The sequence below is a fragment of the Spodoptera frugiperda genome, chromosome 14, assembly GCF_023101765.2.
Source record: "Spodoptera frugiperda isolate SF20-4 chromosome 14, AGI-APGP_CSIRO_Sfru_2.0, whole genome shotgun sequence".
NCBI lineage: Eukaryota > Metazoa > Arthropoda > Insecta > Lepidoptera > Noctuidae > Spodoptera > Spodoptera frugiperda.
In genome coordinates this window covers 7,705,436-7,728,192 of record NC_064225.1, presented here as the reverse complement: position 1 = coordinate 7,728,192, position 22,757 = coordinate 7,705,436, and the positions used below count along the sequence as shown (strand labels likewise).

At 40.0% G+C, this 22,757-nt stretch overlaps 2 protein-coding genes and 1 long non-coding RNA gene across 3 annotated transcripts in view; 2 read left to right on the top strand and 1 right to left on the bottom strand.

The window, feature by feature from the left end:
- The window catches only part of LOC126911407 (uncharacterized), a 108,123-nt gene that overhangs the window by 13,551 nt on the left and 71,815 nt on the right, over positions 1–22,757 (top strand). The gene's annotated exons all lie outside the window — the stretch shown is intronic.
- LOC126911392 (DNA polymerase epsilon subunit 2) lies at positions 487–2,509 on the top strand. Its single transcript, XM_050698404.1, has one exon. It carries the CDS (start codon positions 579–581, stop codon positions 2,163–2,165), a length of 1,587 nt encoding a protein of 528 aa, XP_050554361.1. The 5' UTR covers positions 487–578; the 3' UTR covers positions 2,166–2,509.
- The window catches only part of LOC126911389 (putative ferric-chelate reductase 1 homolog), a 34,579-nt gene continuing 18,022 nt past the window's right edge, over positions 6,201–22,757 (bottom strand). The window contains exons 2-12 of the mRNA XM_050698390.1: positions 17,193–17,299; positions 16,695–16,877; positions 14,910–15,082; positions 14,331–14,484; positions 13,604–14,078; positions 12,847–13,076; positions 12,278–12,431; positions 11,496–11,588; positions 10,278–10,390; positions 9,753–9,872; positions 6,201–6,944 (exon numbers count right to left, since the gene is read on the bottom strand). Of these exons, the coding sequence (XP_050554347.1) occupies positions 6,816–6,944; positions 9,753–9,872; positions 10,278–10,390; positions 11,496–11,588; positions 12,278–12,431; positions 12,847–13,076; positions 13,604–14,078; positions 14,331–14,484; positions 14,910–15,082; positions 16,695–16,877; positions 17,193–17,288 (1,920 nt within the window). The 5' untranslated portion in view covers positions 17,289–17,299 and the 3' untranslated portion in view covers positions 6,201–6,815. The remainder of the gene's footprint in view (positions 6,945–9,752; positions 9,873–10,277; positions 10,391–11,495; positions 11,589–12,277; positions 12,432–12,846; positions 13,077–13,603; positions 14,079–14,330; positions 14,485–14,909; positions 15,083–16,694; positions 16,878–17,192; positions 17,300–22,757) is intronic.

Here is a 22,757-nt window from a genome sequence, read left to right as displayed (position 1 = left end):
ACTTTTCTTTTACATTTATGTGTTTTTTAAGTAATTATAACAGTCTACTAAAATTGAGCTGTTATATATTTCATCATCATCATCATCATCAGCCTATAGCAGTCCACTGCTGGACATAGGCCTCCCCAATTGTTCGCCACTTTGCTCTATCACTAGCGACTGTTATATATTTATTTTACTATTATATCTTTTGTTAATAGTCAGAGTAGTCAAAAACCAGTTTATGCTATAACAAAACGTGTTTTAGTTAAGCGTTTGTAAAGTACGCTTAATTTCAACACATACTTTTAATATTCAGGTTGACCATGCCTGCTTAACAAATATAAAAAAAAATATATTTTTATCCAAATATAAGAAAAAAATATGACAATGTGACTCCATTTATCATCAAAATAAAGAAAACAAGTAAGAGAAAAGAATTGTATGCTTTCCTTGTAAACAAAACTATGATGTCTTAGAAAATGTCATTTGTTTTTGTCAAATTGTCAATGTTTGTTGACATAAAATTTGGCGCGATTTAATTAGTTATTTTATTTTAGAAGTTTTACTTTATTTAAGTTTATATACTAGTATTTGCTATGGGAGAGGTGCAACAATTGCGTGCAGAAATTACCTCAACGTTTAAACTAAATGGTTTCACCTTACGTCGAGATGCAGGAACATTTTTGGCTGAAGAGCTGTTACTTTTGCCACCGTCAGAACGTAATCCAATTCTCGAGAAGCTGTCAGCCCACTTACTTCACCAGTGTATATCCCAGCCTATATTAGAGAAGGAGCAGATAGAAATAGCGTTCAAAGAGTGTTCGACAGCTGGACTGGAGGAACACGAAACTGTTCTAAATATAATAGATGCATTCACGGTGCCGAAGCTATGTTACGACTATGAACTCAAGAAATTCGTAAAAGACATCACTAATGAGAAATGTTTACTACCGGATCCCCGATGGAAGTCCCGCTTCATGATAGACAGGTACACGGTGATATGGCAGAGAACACTCAGGAACAAACTGTTCACATTAGACAAAGTGCACTCTTCAGAGAGTGAGAAACGATTTCAGCTGCGCAGAGTAGAGTTTTTACTGAGTTGTTCCAGCAGAGTGAATGATGTAGTGGTGCTGGGGCTGCTGACTCAGGTTATTGAGAGACAGTATCATCTGGAAGACCCCACAGGCTCAGTGTTACTTGATATATCCAACGTGAGGTACCACTCTGGCTTGTTCACAGAAGGCAGCTATGTGTTAGCCGAGGGTTACTTTGAAGACAAGACACTACATGTGACTGGTCTCGTGCAGCCCCCAGTGGAGAGTAGAGAAGAGTCAGCCCCATATTTTGGTAACCTGAATACCTTTGGAGGAAAGTCAAGGACTTCCCTCAAGAACTCTAAAGCTCTCTTGAAAATAGAGAATGACAACAGAGATGGAGTGATAGTGTTTGTGTCCGATGTTTGGTTGGACAGTCCCAAGGTGATGGACAGACTGAAGAAACTGTTTGCTGGCTTCGATGACTATCCTCCAATAGCCATAGTACTCATTGGTGAATTTCTATCTTGTCCATACACTTATAAGTTCCATATGCATCTGAAGAATGGATTAAACACATTAGCAGACATGATATGTCAGTTTAGGAATTTACGTGATTATTGCAAGTTTGTGTTTGTGCCGGGGAAGTCGGATCCTGCTGCAGCAAATGTGTTACCGAGACCGCCGCTACCAGACTACTTAACAGACACAATACAGAGGAAACTCGGTGACAGTGCAATATTTACAACCAACCCGTGTCGGATACAATATTGTACGCAAGAGATTGTTGTATTCAGACAGGATTTGGTGATGAAGTTGTGTAGGAATACATTACATTTTCCGGATAGTGGTGATATACCGGATCATTTGACAAAAACTTTGCTAAGTCAGTGTTGTTTGACTCCAATGTCATTGGGTGTGCAGCCCGTGTTCTGGAGACATGCTAGTGCATTAAACCTCTATCCCTTACCGGACCTAGTGGTAGTAGCTGATCATTTCCAACCTTTTGTGAGGAATTACAAAGAGTGTCAAGTTATCAATCCTGGTTCGTTCCCTCGTACGGAGTTTACTTTTAATGTTTACGTTCCTGCTTCTAGGACAGTTGAAGAGTCACAGATACCTAATGATGATGATGATATTTCATGAAATATTTTTGTGATTTTCTTACATGTATTTTTATGTCAATGATGAAGTCAGTTGTGGACAGATTTTATTTGATGCAATGTAATGTAGTTAAATGTGTTTGAATACTAAATTTTTGCACAATAATGTGATACAATAACTTAAGTGTTCATTTTGGATGTTCTTTTGTTTAGAAATGAATTTGGTGTTAATTTCAGCTTATAAAACACTGTCAGATATGTTTGTACCTACCTAATATAATGTAATAATGTGATTAAAGTTTTTTATCAGTTAATGTATGTAAAGTATTTGTGATTGCAACTGAAATGTGTACTGGAATAAACATTTTTTGTCATTCCCACATTGAATTTTTTCATTATTCTGTTTCATAATTCCTAATTCCTGATCCACCACTAAAAACCCTCTGGAATGGACTAATTCTAATATTTAACAACTCAATCTACTACCTACTCAACTAGTTAGGAATAGTACTTATTCCACTTTATTTTTAGTGATATATTTAGGGCCCTTATACTTGTGCTTCCTTGTTGGATTGTTGTCAATTGCATCAATAGCATACAATATGGGTGAGCCTTATATTGCATGTGATACATGGGAATTGTAACCCAAATGGTGTAAATTGTATAGCGGCATTACATGCCGTAATGTGCAGTACCACTTCGGGAATAAAAGGCGTAAACTTTTCAGTTAATGTTTCCATCAATGTCTGTTTAGTAGATATTTTTTTGTATCCGCGGTTTAGTAGATGCTTCGATAGTTAATTAATTCAATACTCTATAGGCTGTCAATATAATAATATAGACTGTCACTCTATAGGCTGTCAATCTATAGGCTGTCAATCTACAGCCTGTCAATATATAGGCTGTCATTCTATTGGCTGTCACTCTGTAGACTGTCACTCTATAGCCTGTCACTCTATAGCCTGTCACTCTATAGCCTGTCAATCTATAGGCTGTCACTCTGTAGACTGTCAATCTATAGGCTGTCAATCTATAGGCTGTCAATCTATAGGCTGTCAATTTATAGGCTGTCAATCTATAGGCTGTCAATCTATAGGCTGTCACTCTATAGGCTGTCAATCTATAGGCTGTCAATCTATAGGCTGTCACTCTATATGCTGTCAATCTATAGGCTGTCACTCTATAGGCTGTCAATCTACAGGCTGTAAATGTATAGGCTGTCATTCTATAGGCTGTCAATCTATAGTCTGTCAATCTATAGGCTGTCAATTTATAGGATGTCACTCTATAGCCCATGTCAATCTATAGTCTGTCAATCTATAGCCTGTCAATCTACAGGCTGTCAATTTATAGTCTGTCAATCTATAGTCTGTCAATCTATAGTCTGTCAATCTATAGGCTGTCAATCTATAGCCTGTCAATCTATAGGCTGTCAATCTACAGTCCATGTCAATCTATAGGCTGTCAATCTATAGCCTGTCAATCTATAGGCTGTCAATCTACAGGCTGTCAATGTATAGGCTGTCCATCTATAGGCAGTCAATCTACAGGCGGTCAAACTATAGGCTGTCAAACTATAGGCTGTCAGTCTGTAGGCTGTTACTCTATAGCCTGTCACTCTATTATAGGCTGTCAATGTAAAGGCTGTCAATCTATAGTCTGTCACACTATAGGCTGTCACTCTATAGGCCGTAAATCTATAGCCTGTCAATCTATAGGCTGTCACTCTGTAGACTGTCAATCTATAGGCTGTCACTCTATAGGCTGTCAATCTACAGGCTGTAAATGTATAGGCTGTCATTCTATAGGCTGTCAGTCTGTAGGCTGTTACTCTATAGCCTGTCAATATATAAGCTGTCAATCTACAGGCTGTCAATGTATAGGCTGTCCATCTATAGGCTGTCAATCTACAGCCTGTCAATATATAGGCTGTCAATCTATAGGCTGTCACTCTATAGGCTGTCAATCTATAGGCTGTCAATGTATTGGCTGTCTCTCTATAGGCCGTAAATCTATAGCCTGTCAATTTATAGGCTGTCACTCTGTAGACTGTCAATCTGTAGACTGTCAATCTACAGCCTGTCAATGTATAGGCTGTCAATCTACAGGCTGTCAATGTATAGGCTGTCAATCAGGCTTTCAATCTATAGGCTGTCTCTCTATAGGGTGTCAATCTACAGGCAGTCAATATATAGGCTGTCAATCTTTAGGCTGTCACACTATAGTTTGTCACTTTATAGGCTGTCAATATATAGGCTGTCAATGTATAGGCTGTCAATGTATAGGCCGTCAATGTATAAGCTGACAATCTATAGTCTGTCAATCTACAGGCTGTCAATCTATAGGCTGTCAATCTATACGCTGTCATTCTATAGGCTGTCAAACTATAGGCTGTCAGTCTGCAGGCTGTTACTCTATAGCCTGTCAATCTTTAGGATGTCACTTTATAGGCTGTTAATCTACAGGCTGCCAATCTATAAGCTGTCAATCTATAGGCTATCAATCTATAGACTGTCAATGTATAGGCTGTCAATGTATAGGCTGTCAATCTATAGTCTGTCAATCAATAGGCTGTGTTTAGGTTAGGTTTGCGGTAGATCGAGCGACGCCGAGAAGAGCTCCGTCAGGTCTTGGTGGCGGAATGGCGGCAAAGGCTTCTGCGCCCTACCGCCGGCCTCGCTACCGTCGAGGCGATCCGGCCAGTACTCGACGACTGGCTCGGGAGGAAGCACGGCTCCCTGTCGTTCAGGGTGACGCAGGTGCTATCGGGGCACGCATGCTTTGGCAAGTACCTGTACCGCATAGACAGGGAGCCGGACGCTCGGTGCCACCACTGCGTCCATTGCGGGGAGGACACGGCGCAACACACGCTCGCCGAGTGTATAGCTTGGGAGGAGCAGCGCCGTGTCCTCACAAACGAAATAGGAGGCGATCTGTCGCTGCCGGCCGTCGTACGCAAAATGGTCGACAGCGCGTGTGCGCGGAGTCGTGGGACGCGGTGGTGTCCTTCTGCGAGGACGTGATGTCGCAGAAGGAAACTGCGGAGCGGGAGAGGGAGATCTCGACTCCCCTCCCCGCCCGCAGTAGGCGCACCGGGCGCAGGAGAAGGGCGGACAACGCCCTCTTCCAGCCCCCATGAATGGGTCCAGGGGCGCGGGAATTGGGAAGTCCCCGCGCCCTATTCCATAGACCCGAGGTGATGGCGTGCGCGGGTGTCGGCGCGCGCCTCCGAGACGATGCACGGGGTAGTCCAAACTTACCTACCCCGTGCAAGAGATGAGGTCAGGGCGGACCTGGCCGGCATGTGATGTGGGGCTGCGGACGAATCTGGACTTCCGCGCCCCCCCCCCCCACGATCACGTGCTGAGTAGGCACCGGGGGTTTTAGCCGGTAAGAGTCCGGCATACCCCTCCGCCTTTCCCCGGGCGGAGGAAGTCCATGAGGATATGAATGACAGCATTTTCTATGAGATTTAAACAGCAGGCGTAAAAGGAACTAAATGACAGAACAGAGAAATACTACAGGAATCGTAGATTGATAGCCTATAGATTGACAGCTTATAGAGTGACAGCCTATTGAATGAAAGACTATAGAGTGACAGCCTATAGATTGACAGCCTGTAGAATGACAAGGGCTATAGAATGACATGGGCTATACAATGACACGGGCTATAGAATGACATGAGCTATGGAGTGAAATGGGCTATGGAGTACAATGGGCTGTATATTGACAGACTCTAAAGTTACACAGCCTCTAGATTGACAGCCTAAAAAATGACAAGGGCTATAGAATGACATGGGCTATGGAGTGAAAGGACCTATGGAGTGTAATGGGCTACGGAGTATAATGGGCTGTATATTGACAGACTCTCTATAGTCTGACAGCTATAGATTGACAGACTATAGAATGACATGGGCTATGGATTGACATGGGCTATAGAATGACATGATCTATAGGCTATGGATCTTAGACCAATGGCATCATATTGAATAACGCCAAAAACACTTAGGTATGATGCTCTAAACGCCCAATAACAAAATTAGGTACTAATTTATCCAATTAAATAAAACAAAACAGATCTTATTATTAAAGATTTAATTCTCCAACTATATTTACATTGTTATCTTAGATCGATTGATTAAATTAATTAAATATTACACACACAACAGCTTGATATAGCTAACTACAATTATCCTTATCATACGAATGGACGGAGTAGTTATCTCTGTACTTTAACTAGATACCTATATTGTAATGATAATTTTACAAACAGTGAGTCAATAGTAAACATTATTTCACAAAAAACACATTTTAAACCTGTTATGAAAAATGGTCGTTAACCTTAAAATTGTACCCTGGACTATGGGACGTCCAAAATTGGATGGAATGGAATCGTCAATAACTTATTTATTTCTTTGTATATGTACGTCCACAATCCAGTTAAGAGTCCTTTATATTTTCAAACTTCTATAGGTACATAGAATTTCAATTTTCGGTCATAAATAAAACGTTAGCCTTAAATTATTCCTGATTATATTTTACTGATATTCTGATTGATTAAAACCGGTCCCTTCATAAATTGATTAAATCCCTTGCAGTGCAGAACAAGTTTTTACTTAAAATATGTTTAAAGCCACATCCATCCTTGTAATTTTAAAATTAGTACAATATCATTTGGTTGTTACTCTATGATTCAAGCTCCCATGATGGTGTCGTATACTTCAGTGATGGGCGCTAGGGCCACGAGACAGACCATGGCGATCGCGAATATCAGCACTATGGGCGTGTAGACACCAAGGAGCAGCCGTCTGAAGCTTGAGAACTGGAAGCAAAATATTAATATTAGAATTAATGCCATACTTGTAGTCGCAACGTTTTACTTAACGTGCAAATGATAGTATCTAGTTAGGATTGGAAACATTGGAATAAGAATTAGATATCCCACCCAAAACATAAATGTGAAAAGCTGCCAAGTTCGATAATATTGGAATGCTTCGCCTATAAAAGAAGTGAGATCTAAATAAGTACCAAGTTCCATACACAGACCTCAGTTAAAAATGATATAACTTGGCAAGTTTTGTACATAGAAAGTAAAACAAACTTGGCAAGTTTTCACACATTTTGTTATAAACCTACTAAACGCAATGAGTCAAGTATATAATTTTCTATTAAAACTTGCCAAGTTATATCATTTTTAACTGAGGTCTGTGTATGGAACTTGGTACTTATTTAGATCTCACTTCTTTTATAGGCGAAGCATTCCAATATTATCGAACTTGGCAGCTTTTCACATTTATGTTTTGGGTGGGATTTCATTTATTTTTGTAAGGTTTATTTTCATTTTTTCTTATTTTACTTTACTAAATACAAACCTTCGTAACGAAATTTAGGTTGGTACGACCATTGGAAGATATAGATAATTTTTTGTTTTAGTTCCTTAGAGGTATGAATTTACACCTTCATTATTTTTAAAACCGACTCACACTTGGCCATTTTCAGATTTTTTCCTTTACCTTGACCTAAAGACCTACCTCCATGCCAAATTTCAAGTCAATACGACCATTGGAAGTGGTCTAGGTTTTTGATGAGTGAGTGAGTCAGTCAGTCAGTGAGTGTATAGTAAAAATAGCGATTTTCTGACGTCAATATCTCAAGACCTACAAAAGGTACATTAATGAAATTTTGTATTTTAGATAAGTAAGTAGATCTCGACAGATACTAGAAATTTCATATGCGTAGATAAAATAGATTTTGAGTTATAGGTGGGTCGAACTTGGCCCGAAATGGTTCGTGTAATATAACCCACGGCCGGTGTGTCGGTTTTTTGCTCGAACTTGGCGGACACACTGCCGTGTGTCTAGATTTTGTAGCAGTTTGATTTAGGCCAAACTCTTCAAGTAACTGTTCCAAAACCTCACTAGATTTAAACCGGAGCGTGTGAAACAGTAATGATAATCCCATCAAAAACATCCTGTAAAAAACCCAAGTCTCGCAGCTCATTCTTTCTACCGTCAAAAGTTGTGAGATCCATGTAATACCAAGTCGGTTAATCTATTTAGTGTCTACTTGAAGGACCTTCTGTCTTAAGTTATTACATAAGTTATTATCATGCCAATATTAAAAATATTTAACGTTTTAAACAAATAGATCGACTTGGACATCGCTTGATTTGATTATTAGTATGTATCACACTACACAGCACGACGGGCCAGCGACCAACAGGAACAAGAGTTTCAATCGCGTGAGGCGCGAGAGACTAAAGAATCTAATATAATATTGTAATATTCATTTTGTTTTCATGCGATGTCCAAGTCGATCTATTTGTTTAAAACGTTAAATATTTTTAATATTGGCATGATAATAACTTATGTAATAACTTAAGACAGAAGGTCCTTCAAGTAGACACTAAATAGATTAACCGACTTGGTATTACATGGATCTCACAACTTTTGACGGTAGAAAGACTGAGCTGCGAGACTTGGGTTTTTTACAGGATGTTTTTGATGGGATCTCACTTCTTTTTGTAGAGTTTGCTTGTCAGTCATAGAGTAAAATAGAGGCCAGTCTGTCTGTAAGGAGGCTAGTCGCGCTAACAATTTATATATAACAGATTTAAATTATAATATATTGTTTTATTAGATTTTCGTACTTCAAGACATGTCCAATCATGTGTTTTTCATTACGTCGACCATTTTACAAGTAATAATGTTGTTCAGTTTCATGGGCTAAACACACCCTTACCCACCCTATACCCCCTCCCTTGCCTCATATGGTAGGTACCAATCTACACCTATTAAATTTATAACCACCACCAACCACCAACTGCATAAATAACTTTGTAATCCCATATATTTATATGGGATTACAAAGTTATTGATGCAGTTGGTGTATTTGGAAAACTGGACCGAAATTGCAAAATATTTAAGTTTTCCCATGATTAAGACACTAAACTCTATATGTATTCCAAATATGAAGCTTCTAAGTCTGCTAGAAGTGCCTTGGACTTTTGATGATCGGTGAGTCAGTGAGTGACAAAATTTAGAAACTTTAACAAGTTGTCATTCTTAAACTACTGGTTCAAATTGACTGAAATTTTAAATATTCCGTGTTTATACAATGCCGGATTAGTTACTGAAGATTCAGGTTTCTTGCTTTATCCACAACCGAATTATAGGGGGTCGAAAAAGGCCCGAATTGCTTCGAGAAAAGGATGGTACGGCCGTGCCGCTTTTTTTGCTCGACTTGGCGGGGGCACTACCGTGCCCCCAGATATCATCAACAGTCCGGGGCAGTTCAATACTGGAATATGTGGGTATTGTCTACATGAGGGCTTGCCATAATGTCTAGGCGTTTCAGTCGGCAGGATCGCAGTTAATGTTTAAGTTTAACACATTGAACGCCGTGGTGGTCACCGGTGACCGGCGATAGCGGAGGATTTGACTTCAACAGTTTTCTATTGGCAGTCAAAGACTTAACAGAGATTGCTGCTGCCCTGGCCCCGTAAAATGTTAGTCTCTCAGTCAGCTTTTCCGACACATATGAGTGTAAACGAAGTGGTGATATACGATCTACTGTTCAGCTATCACACGGTTAGAAGGTTTGTTTGTTTGTCTGTGTGGGTGTAACTCACCGGTGCGTCGGTACTGCGGTCGACCTGCGTGGCCTGCCGCGTCTGGCCGAGCATGTCCTTCATGGGGAACGCGTTGATACGCCCGTTGCTGATGCGTCCGTCCGACACACACACCGTCAACTGTAGAAGAAACAGGAATTTAGATGATGAAGTAAAGAAAGAAAGAAGTTATTTATTTAGGTAACAGATAAGATGTAATGTAACTTATGTAGAGTCCGATAAATTTTGCCATACGGCATGCAAAATTATTGACTTTTGATTTAACCATAGGTCTACAACAAAAACTACAAGTTTGAAAGTTGGTGAGGTTGAATGTATGAATATTTGATTTGGTTTACTCATTCACGCAAAATCTATCGAAAGAATTTGTGGGATATTTGGCCAGATAAAGACTAGAGTCTAGTATAACACACAGATTTTATTTTATCTCAGTAACCCAAGAAAGCGAAACTTCTATAGCAGATGTTATCGCTATTGTACTTAACCAAAGTCTGGCTAGAAGGAAGTATAACACAGGGTACTGACAGTGAGCACGAGATGCATGATGACGTGGAAGGCGACGAAGGCGGCGAGGATGTACACGCTCCACGAGGGCAGCTCCGCCTTCTGCAGGTACACCGCGAAGAAGATCGTCACGACTGGAACAAGTATAAACCATCATTATTATACATCAACATTTATTTATTTAGTAGAAAACACATGCATAATTTTACAGCTTAATTTATTATACAGTTAAAGTGATATATTGACAACAAAAAAATAATAATCAAAAAGTACAATAATTTTAATTACTTAAAACTAATTCATCAGCCATATCAAAAGCTTGTGATAATCGTGGCTAAGCGGGTTGCAGATCGCAGTTTAAAAGGTTTAGGTTTATCTGAAGGCGGTGTTGCCCGGTCTCTGTTAAATCTGGGGGCACGGCAGTGCCCCCGCCAAGTCGAGCAAAAAAAGCGGCACGGCCGTACCATCCTTTTCTCGAAGCAATTCGGGCCTTTTTCGACCCCCTATAATTCGGTTGTGGATAAAGCAAGAAACCTGAATCTTCAGTAACTAATCCGGCATTGTATAAACACGGAATATTTAAAATTTCAGTCAATTTGAACCAGTAGTTTAAGAATGACAACTTGTTAAAGTTTCTAAATTTTGTCACTCACTGACTCACCGATCATCAAAAGTCCAAGGCACTTCTAGCAGACTTAGAAGCTTCATATTTGGAATACATATAGAGTGCATGAAAACAAAATGAATATTACAATATTATATTAGATTCTTTAGTCTCTCGCGCCTCACGCGATTGAAACTCTCGTTCCTGTTGGTCGCTGGCCCGTCGTGCTGTGTAGTGTGATACATACTAATAATCAAATCAAGCGATGTCCAAGTCGATCTATTTGTTTAAAACGTTAAATATTTTTAATATTGGCATGATAATAACTTATGTAATAACTTAAGACAGAAGGTCCTTCAAGTAGACACTAAATAGATTAACCGACTTGGTATTACATGGATCTCACAACTTTTGACGGTAGAAAGACTGAGCTGCGAGACTTGGGTTTTTTACAGGATGTTTTTGATGGGATGTGTAGTTCCTTAGTCGGTTCTTACGACAACCGTGCGAAAAGTAAACTACGGTTTAAAGGACATCACCATACCAGCTACAAGATGTCCCAATAACTTCCATATCGGACTGGCCGATTGAACTATGACCAAAAATAAAACTGATTTTCCCAGTTTTCTACTTACTTCCTAGAATGTGAGCGGAGTTCCCGAGCAGCCAATGCGCCCAGTTGAAGATCGGCCTCGTCTTAGTGCCCGGGTGCGGCCTGAAGTATGCACCTGTGACGGAAACAAACAAAATTATAATCAAAGTAGATAGGGATGCCTCGCAGGATTGCAGAGTAAGGGGATTTGCTCGGGTCCGATTCCCGTGTCTGATTCGGTCGTGTGGTAGCAAGCACTCCTGCCGATATAATTGTATACCTAGCTTCACTGACGGACAGACTGACAGACTATTATTTATTGCCTGAGTATAATTACTTGACTACATATACATTGACTGCACGGTTGACGCGGTGGCTGGGCAACTGGCTGATGTGCAAAGTGTCGCGAGTTCGATTCCCGCACGGTGCAACTCTTTGAGCGGCCGTACACGGACTGCTCGAGCGGTCGGCGTCGACTGCTTGAAGCTGTTGACGGCTTGAACTGTTCGCGACTGCTCGAGCAGTCGTGTGTACGGCAGCGAATGAATGGCTATAGTTCATCGTGCCGTCGCGGCTTCAAGCAGTCGGTTATAACTGCTTGAAGCCGTCCGTGTACGGCCGCCCTTTGTGTGATCCACAAATTGTTGTTGTACGACACAGGAGAAAATCCTAATGTGGGGCAAGGATTTTTTACAAAAAAGGTTTAATTGGAATAAATGATTTGACTTTGACTTTGAATATTGCGAGAAGTGCGTGATCTATTCAAATATGTGGACCTCTACTATGATGTGATTATTATGTTAAAGTAGGTATGTAGGTACTTACCAATAGGCTGTATGAAGCACAGGATAACGGTGACGATGCCGGTGATGGCGTGAGGGTTGTCTCCGGTAGTGGACCAGCCGCCCACCTCGACCAGGATCAGGATGAACCCGACCACCGTCAGCAGCCACGTCAACACCATGAAGATGCGATGGTACTGGAAGTAGGATTTTACAGTTAAAAATGTTTTATTTTCTTGGGTCATAAGAGTAACAAATAGCTTCACTATAGGACTAACCGACAGACAGACGTTATTAATATTATTATATTTGCTTTGACGTTCAAAAGTGCCTTCCTGGTATATTTCAAATAAATAATGTTGACTTTGACTTTGACTTTTAACTTCATAACACAATTGACCACAGTTGATAGAGCGATTTGTGGAAAAAATGTTAATCTTTTTCTACAATGGGCGTCAAAATTGTAGGAGCAAAAATAGTTTACAAAAACTCTTCAAATCAAATCATTTATTTGCCCAAACATGTGTATACATACACACACGTAGGTGCATGTAGGTATATCCTGAACAAGATAAGGTTGCACTTTAGACATCTTTGCCACTATTAACTTACAGCAAACCAGATATCCTTGCCGCCGAGCTGCTTGCCGACCCAAGTCTGCCTGAAGTAGCGAGCCAGTAGAATGCCAAGCGACGCAGTGCCCAGCCAAGCGAGCAACATGAAGCTGCCGTGTAGTTTGAGCAGTAGCTTGGAGCTTGCGGCCGCGGTGCCGACTGTAGCCAGCGACATCGGAGCTCCGGTCGCTTCATACGCCAGGTCGTGGAAACCCACGCGGTTCGCATCTGGAATAGAGAAGATAGTTTTTATAGAAGTAATTACTTAAACTGCATAGTCGGTAGTCGCAGTGGTTGGACAAATGCTACCATTTCATAATAATACCTACTAGCTTCTGCCCGTGATTTCGTCCGCGGAAAAAAATTGGCATGAAAAATAGATGTTGGCCGATTATCATAGATACCGGATAAGCACAAAAAATTTCATCAAAATCAGTCAAGCCGTTTCAGAGGAGTATGGCAACGAAAAGTGTAACACGAGAATTTTATATATTATATGTACCTATTAAGTATTGTAGGTAAATTGTTGGTTATTTCCTAATTACTGCCTATGTCTAGGTCCTAGTTATTGGTCCAAGCTGAGCAAGGTATTAAATTGTATTATTGTTATTTCGACTTCGTAACTATGAGTAATTAGTAAGAAGTCTGTATCAGTGTTTGGTGATGAGCTGATGATACCAGATGTACGGTGGCATAAATTGACTAATGTGATAGTTCGTTAAAGGGGTTTAAGTAATAAAAGTACACCAGCTTACCCTTCATCTCGCTGCCGGCGACCACCATCAAGTTGTACATAGTGTTGGCGAGGTCGAACGTCTTCCCTTGCACGACAGACACCACGTCTCGTTTGAACTTGCAGTACAGCTTGCCATCGATCACAGACGACTCCTGCAGCTGGACGATCTCTTGAGGGGAGTCGGACCGGCTCACATAGGGATCAACCTTAGGATAAGTCCACGAAGTGAACAGACTCACTCTCCCATTGTCATTCCTCACACATTCCATGGCGCTGTCGTCACCCATCTTGTTGTCAGTACTTAGACCAGCTGCTACGTACTTAGGGTTGCCAACGGCCTGCAGTTCGAACGTGTATCGGTCTCCAGAAACGAATACTGCTAGTACGGCCTTGCAGTCGCCTTTGGTAACGCAGTTCTGTGGTACTCCAAAGCATAGTTTAGTGTCAGCACAGCCCTGGTAGACCACGTCGAGGGGAGCTGCTTCTTGTTTTGGCTGTAATGAAGAAATTAATTTAGTATTTAGTGTTCATTGGTGGTGAAGTTAATAGATGAAAATGAAGTTAATAACAACATATTTTGTGTCACTAATAGGACGCTGCTAATCGTCTCTTGGAACTGATCGCATTCTTGGTTATGTATGTAACCGAGTCAATCTATGGGATTTTGATTTTGAACAAAAGTTACCTATTTATGCAGTTAAAAGTTATTCATCTTACTACCGTTGAAAATAGTGGTTAAGTGGTACCTTGCTCTCTAGAATGACGGGCGGTGGTTGCGTGGCCCTGGTGGTGGCTGGCGCGGCGGCGGGCGCGCTGGTGACGGTGTCCGGAGTCACAACTTCTACTAGGGGAGACTCCACGTTCTTCCAGAAAGTCGCGTAGCTTTGGGCCACGGTCGCTCTATGGGGATAATGAAATACGTAAGTATATAAACAATAGGCATGTTTCCTACTAGTCAAATTCAATACTTTTTTCGAAACGTCAAAAACGATATTTTCTATGAACTTTGTATGAAATACTCTATTATGACGTCATAATTTTTGACGTCAAATAGCAGACTTATTTCTAGAAATTTTGCAATTTTGCTAGAAAATATCGAAAATTAAGTAGTTCATCAAGTTTATGAATGAGAGTGTGATTAGTTTTGAATATTTTATTGTATTGAAAAGTTGTAATAATTTATTTTTGACCCAGTCATCATCCCTATTGGGTTGCATTTCTGAGCATGCCCATTGCCCATGCTGCATGTCCTCAACATTATGTTAAGCATTCAAAGCTGATATTCGGGTGGAACCGAAAAAGAAAGGTAGGTAATAAATTCTCACCTGAACTCGATGCCTCCAAGGAAGTCTGTGGGCGCTTGCCATTGGAAGGTCATGGCAGGTTTATCCTCGGGCGAGGAGTGAGTCACCGTGTCGTTGGGGTTGCTGCACGTGGTCACGTGTGTCAGACTCGAGTCTGGAACGCCTACAAACTTGCCCACTATCACGTCTGGGTTCTGGAAGTAAATAATATAAGTGTAAGTTTAATGGTTTTGTAATAAAGCTATTAGGTACGGGGATATTCTCATTAGGAACTAGGACCATTAGCATAGCATAGGGCTGGGAAAGGGAATTCACTTCTGGTCCTTATAAAATAACTACTCTGCCTCGTTGGTCGAGTGGTTACAAGTGTGACTGCCGGGCAAGGGGTCTCGGGTTCGATTCCCGGGTCGGGCAAAGTATTGCTGGGTTTATTTTGGTTTTTCGAAAATTTCTCAGTAGTAGCACGGAGTCCAGTACGTATATGGCAATAGGCTCACCTCCTATTACATGAGACTTATAAAATAACTGATGAAAAGTATACCTATGCCCAGGCTTGTCACGTTACAGCTAGTAAATAATGTATACCGGAGTTAAATATGATTGGGCAGGGCATAAGCATTGTGAAAATACTAGAAACAAAAGCACGCAATTATTATGTAGGTGTTACCTACATACCAAAGTGTTATGTTAGAACGCCTGGTACGTTACAATTTTACGAGGTATCATAGCAGCGTAATGAGTAAGTAGTTGTGGGCAGGTATATAATGTGTTAGGTAATATATCACGATCGTGATTATTTAGACCAAACTGCTTAATAGGCAGCGTCTATTCGCCAATGACAGATGCAGGTCAAGTTTTTACTGTACTAACAAACGTGTCACTAGTTGCATTAGTTGATTGACAGTGGGCAACTCAATACCATAACTTACCGTCTAAAAAACGTTAAGATTAATTCCACAAACGTCAAAAGCAACATGTGGTCGTATCGTTAGTGGCGGATTTTTCGACAGTCAATAAATTGCAAGCCACGCTAGCAGTTTGTAAGGAGTTCTATGAGCCTGATGCTTGCACCAGACCATTTTAAATATAACAAATTTTACCTTATTGTTATGATGCAGTTTACTAAAGGATAGGAAAGGAACAACAGTCGTGGCCTAGCCAAGCGTGTTAACCAGATATGGAGGGCTTTGTCAATGCAACTGCTATTGGTATTGGTATGCCTAGATACTAGCCATTGTTGGGTTACATGGAATGAATGGATGCCTCATGGAACAAAAATGCAATAGATTCACATGCCAACGAGTGTCGTGCGAGGATAAAGAATGCAACGCTTATTTATATATTATGGAAGACTAAGAGGAATATTGAAGAAATGGTTGATTGTGTGAAGAGCAGTGTCAATACCAAACAAGATTTTTGGTCAATACGTGTAATAGTACAACGCTCTTTGATGGGATACAACGGTAAACGAGTACGGATCACTTGATGGTAAGCAAATGATGGCACTCATGGACACCCGCAACACCAGAGGAGTTACAGTGCGTTACTGGCCTTTTGGAGGTTATGGATTAGAGAACGGAGTATTTGGGAATTGTAGTGTAAACTAGCTACTTCCGCGCGGTTACACCCGCTCTGCTTAGCTCCTATTGGTCATAGCGTGATGTTTTATAGCCTATAGCCTTCCTCGATAAATGCACTATTCAACACAATAAGAATTATTTAAATCGGACCAGTAGTTCCGGAGATTAGCGCGTTCAGACAAACAAACAAACTCTTCAGCTTTATAATATTAGTATAGATTGTTACCTGTATCTGCCGAGCCTGTAGGATGAACCCTCCAATGGGCAGCGGAGCCCCCGCGGGACTGCCGACTGTCACCTGCAGCGTGTCCCCCTGCCTCACTTGTGCAGTCGACGTCAGGATGATGTAGGGGGGAGTGGAAGACTGCGCCGGGATCGACTCGTGTCGCGGTGTCTGGTCTATACAGGCCTGGAATCATATGATTATTTTTATAATTTCTTGGTTGTTTCTTGCTCCTATTGGCTTGACTCTGCTTCATCATAATCGGGTTTTTAGTGGAAGCCTATAATGGGATAAGTCCATTTTCTACAGCTTCTATGTAGTTTTGGAGACTTGGAGCCATGTATAACAAAATCTGATTGGTTTCGGCTTTACGTCTGTTATACATTGCTGTATCTAAACTGCCTAGGAGACATTTAAGGAAGATTTAAATTAACATTCTTTGGCAAACGAATTTGAAAGTGTTGTTCTTGACTTTAAATATACCATTTTTCCGTAACTTACCCCTGAAGGAGCCCCGGAGCCATACTGTTCTGTCTGGTGGATCACCATCGCGACTAGAATGCTGAGCAGCATCACACTTCTTTTCCTCGGCAACATTATGACTGTTTCTGGAAAAGAAATACCAAATTGGAGTCAGTTCCGAGCATAGCCAGACAAAATAAAGATGAAAAGACTATTCAAAGTCAAAGTCAAAGCATTTATTTCAATTAATCCTAAATTAGGCACTTTTGAAACGTCAGATTGAATTGTCCGTCAGTCTGTCTGTCAGTGAAGCTAGGTTGCTATTCATTATCCTACTTCTCATTCTGTACATTCTTAGCCAATTAGACAGACTCAATGTACTTTAATATAAAGGTTTAGCATAGTTCAAATAACTGCAAACTGAGTTCATAATAGCAAATTCTGACCGTTAGAAAGAGACGCGAATACACAATAGAAGCAGGTCGGACAGGGACAAAAGAAGTCATTAATGTCACGCACGAGGAAGTGAGGTCAGGCGAAGTGAAGGGAACTGTATCACGGCGCTGGTGACGTCATCAGTTCATGGTGAATTCGAATCCTTAACAAAAGGTGTAAAAGCCGTTTGATATTTAATAGAGTGCTTTTGTAATAGCTACACTACAGCTCAATCTTAATCAAAATCTCTGGATGGTTATCTTTTTGGCTTTGGCTTTTCACAAAAACTGTAATTGTAAACATTAATAGGTATGTCAGAACTATATCTATTATTACTCCCTTCCCAATTCCCGATTCCCCAACATCCCTTAAATTCCTAATGGTGTTTCGTAACTTTTAATAACTTGACAAGCCTTTTTTTTACCCGACTGCGCCAGAAGGAGGGTTATGTTTTTCGAGTGTATGTATGTATGTATGTATGTATGTAAGTATGTATGTATGTATGTATGTATGTATGTATGTATGTATGTATAATTGTTTGGCACGCTCTACAGCCTAAACGGCTTGATGGATTTTGACTTGAGAGGTGTCGTTAGATTCGTATTTACTGTGAGAGTGACACTGGGTATATCAAAATAATAAAAAAACAAAATGGCGGATTTTTGGCGCCAAATTCGAATATTTCTCACTCTCTAGCCTAAACGACTTGATGGATTTTAACTTGAGAGGTGTCGTTAGATTCGTATTTACTGTGAGAGTGACACTGGGTATATCAAAATAATAAAAAAAACAAAATGGCGGATTTTTGGCGCCAAATTCGAATATTTCTCACTCTCTAGCCTAAACGACTTGATGGATTTTAACTTGAGAGGTGTCGTTAAATTCGTATTTACTGTGAGAGTGACACTGGGTATATCAAAATAATAAAAAAACAAAATGGCGGATTTTTGGCGCCAAATTCGAATATTTCTCATTCTCTAGCCTAAACAACTTGATGGATTTTAACTTGAGAGGTGTCGTTAGATTCGTATTTACTGTGAGAGTGACACTGAATATATCAAAATAATAAAAAAAACAAAATGGCGGATGTTTGGCGTCAAATTCGAATATTTCTCACTCTCTAGCCTGGATCGATTTCCGCTTGATAGGGGTCGTTTGATTCGTATTGACTGTGAGAGTGACACTACATATATAAAAATATAAAAATAATAAAACTAAAAAAATAATAAAATAAAAAAAGGTAATTTAAAAACTAAAAAACCCGACTGCGTTTCTTTATAATATTAAAATGAAAAAACCCTAAAACAAGAAAGTCATCGTAAAATTGAAGCAGTCGGGACCCATTCTACAAAGCCAGCCGTATGTACCCATATTTAGAATGGGTCCCGACTGCTTCAATTTTACGATGACTTTCTTGTTTTAGGGTTTTTTCATTTTAATATTATAAAGAAACGCAGTCGGGTTTTTTAGTTTTTTAAATTACCTTTTTTTATTTAAAGGGGAAAATCACCCAATCACTGCTCCCACATTAGGCGAGGCGCGAGGGAGTGTCAGACTCTTACTGACTAAAAACCACCCCGTTCCTACTCATACTTTTCCTTGAGCCTCGGTAAACCCACAAGGCAGTTCGCAGTTCCGGATCAACTTGACAAGCCTACCAGGCACTGATATTTATGAGGAAGTTAATAAGTACCAGTAGTAAACAGCTGACAATTAAGTATTTAAGTAAAAAACAATGTTGACTACTTTATTTAGTTTTTCTCAAGCAATCAGCATTGTTGTGGTGCGACCATATTTAGGTAAGCAATGACACGCTCAGCTGGGCTCGAGACAAAACATTCTACTCAGTTACTAATTGAATAATTATGTTATTCTCGGACAAGAGAAGTATTTTTGACCAAAGACAAAGTACTGTTAACGGGCGTGATTGTATCAACAGTTGCATGAATGTGATGCAAGCATTGATATAATGGAGCTGTGGACGGCTTAGCGGTTATCAGGGCTCCGGCTCCGGCTCGAAAAGTAGGAGTAGGAATAGAGTGGTTTTTAGTCAGTAAATGTCTGACACTTGCTCTCGCCACGCCCAAAGCGTGAGAAGTCATTGGATGATTTTCCCCCTAAAAAAAGCTACTATGTAGATACTACTATGTAGTAAGTGTTATTCTGTTGTACATAATACGTAGGTATATTATGTTTATTGCCTATATCTTCTGTCTATAAATTATAGTTATGTAGGTAGTTGATTGTTGGAGAATAGGCGTACACGAAATTGATAAAAATAATTTAAATGGTAAAACCAAGATTTGACGTCATCACACTTTATGGGTGGGTGATTAACTGTTAACGTCACTATTTAGGCTGTTTTGAATAAATTATGATTTTCAAGTTATTAGTAAAAACCCAATTATATTATCATCATCAAATCAAAACCTTATGAAGTATCATCAAGCAATGATTGAATTACGCGGCAAAACTCACAGACAATTAAAATCTGTTTTGCTTACCATAAAGTCCGTAACCTTGGAAGGTGCGCGGTACGGGTCAAGCAAGAAGGATAAATGTTTAATTTGATAAACGATGCGTGGTGTTACTTATCGATTGGGAAAACGTGAAGATTATAATAAATCAGACATAAAAAGATGTACATTATTTAGAAGATTGTCAGATTATTTGATTAATTGGTGGTGCAACGTCACGCCTTTCATCCCCGAAGGAATAGGTAGATGTGCACGTTACAGTACGTAATACAACTGTACAAGGTACACCCACTTTTCACCATCAGTTTCCATACAATAGTGACAATCACACATCACACACACATCATCAGCCTATAAGTGGCCAAAGGACTCTTCTCACACAGAAAAAGTTTGAGCATTAATCACCACGCTTGCTCATTTCAAACTTATAATCAGAAATTATAAACCCAGGTTTCCTCACGATGTTTTCCTTCACCGTTTGTCAGTGGCAATAGTCTGGTGAAAACTTAGAAACGCCGGGATTTATTGGACTTGGTAGTTTAAGGTTTGCCAAAGAAAGTAGAAGGGTTAATACGCGAGAAAATCTGGAAACATCGTGTGTCAACTGCTGTTAAAAACAGAAGAATAAATCATGATTCTTTTAAACACACTTTTAAGGTACGCGTTCACAAACCCGCATCGGTACGCATCCGTACGATGCGGATCAGTGGACGCAGTTGTATGATACAAGGCAAACAAACATCCGTTGCGTGCGATGCGTACGTTGCGGGCCTGTGGACGCTTACCTTTACCTACGTCGTATTACAAGAATCAAGGCGTGGTTATAATTCCAAGGACGAGGGCAACAACACTTTCTAAGGACTTGGGTACCGCGCACGGACAAAAGCTTCGACTGACCGAATTGTGACCCGTCGCAGTATTTGAATCCAATTTTATTTTACCTAATCATGACACAGCCTGTTCTTTGCATATAAATTATTAGTTTGTCGTATCATATGCTGTATGTTAACTAAAATGTTGACTATTGATTGCCTAATACAGTGACTTGGCACATGTTACAAAATATTTTAGTCACGGATTTTCTCGTCAGTTGTGATATTTACACTACGTCTACATTCTGTGCTGTTTGTTTTCGATCACGCAATCGCTGGAGATGAACTACGGTTCCAAATGCATGATGAACACTAAAATCTGAGCAATTTGTGTTTCGAAGCTACTGCGACATGTTTCCCTGAACATTCATTCTCAGGTTTGATGACTTCCTACTGCACAATTAGGAAACTTATACGAAAAAACGTAGCAGGTATATTTTCGACTTTAATGTCATTTTGTGTACTGCGACTAGAACGCATCGTTCAAAATATCAGGTGTAAAGTGGGTAAGTAAATATCACCCGTATTAGTCTTATTCTGTTGTCATCAGTCTGTTTACATAATGTTTTTAAGTCTACACATGTTTTTTCAACTACAATATACCATTTGCTGCCGTACTCAGAGACATTTAATGATTCCTTAAACTGTTCCTTAGTAACGATAATGTTCTGAAAACCATTGCTAAGGAATGGGTTAAGTAAACATTAAATGACTATGAGCACGGCGAGGCGGTTAAAACCCATTTTCTAAATTCTTGAAACAATAATTAAGTACATGGTAATTAAATTCATCCTTTTTTCGAAAGTACCTCTGAACTTACATAGCGTTTTGCACTTGTTTAGGGGACAGGTGTAAACGAGCAGACTGTCTAATGGTAAGCAATAAGCGTCGGCCATGGGACATCCGTTACAGAAGACAAATAGGACTAATTTCCAAATGCGTTATCAGTTACCAGTGACTTTGGGGAAAACAGCCGTTGTTTTATGTATCCAAACATGCTACGTAAATGTACTACGTGTAAAATTCACCCATAAATTGGAACCAACCTTTTTGAACCTAATAATTTGCCTTTTAGTAGCCTATAAAGATAAGCTTCTTAAGTAGAACTATTTCTATAATTTCCTTTAACTGGGAAATCGAGGGCATTTACTCACACATAGCAACTTAATCTAAATATTATCGAAAGAAATAAAAACTGTTTGCAATAATGTGGTGTAACACGCAATCCAGTTTCTTGGCCCGAGGTGTGACATTGCGGCCACAAGGTTATGAGCCACGACTTATGTGTTATGAGTGACTTAACACTTTGAATCTAATTGAGCTACGCAGTGATTTGATGTGTGAAGGCAGGAAAATAGGTAGAATGCATTTGCCACTGTCCCAACTCTTGCTATGGTTGTCATAAGTTGCATAAGTCCTCCAGTAATCTCATTCACACAACAAAAGTGTTGTTTCACGTCGGTTTTCTGTGAGGCCGTGGTGGTATCACTCCGGTCGAGCCGGCCCATTCGTGCCGTGTGCTAAGCACGAAAACTATCGAGAAAGTATTCGTATCGCAATCGACAGAATTTTCTATGACATTTGAACAGCGCCCCTACCGTGCGTAAAAGGAACTAAATATCGCAAGCACGAATGTTTTTGATAACTATCGTATAGTAATCGTATCGTATTGGTATCGAAACCTAGAACATTTTGACACAAATTGGAAGCACGAACGAGCTTTTGACGTACGGTAACGTAAATTTCGAAAGCTGGCTATCGAAACGAGTCGAAACATTTGTCACTGAGAATTTGTCGGTGAGAATGGTATCGAAATTTGT

Excerpts from the sequence above, each read along its gene's own strand:
- LOC126911392 (XM_050698404.1), top strand. The coding sequence starts at position 579 with ATGGGAGAGGTGCAACAATTGCGTGCAGAAATTACCTCAACGTTTAAA.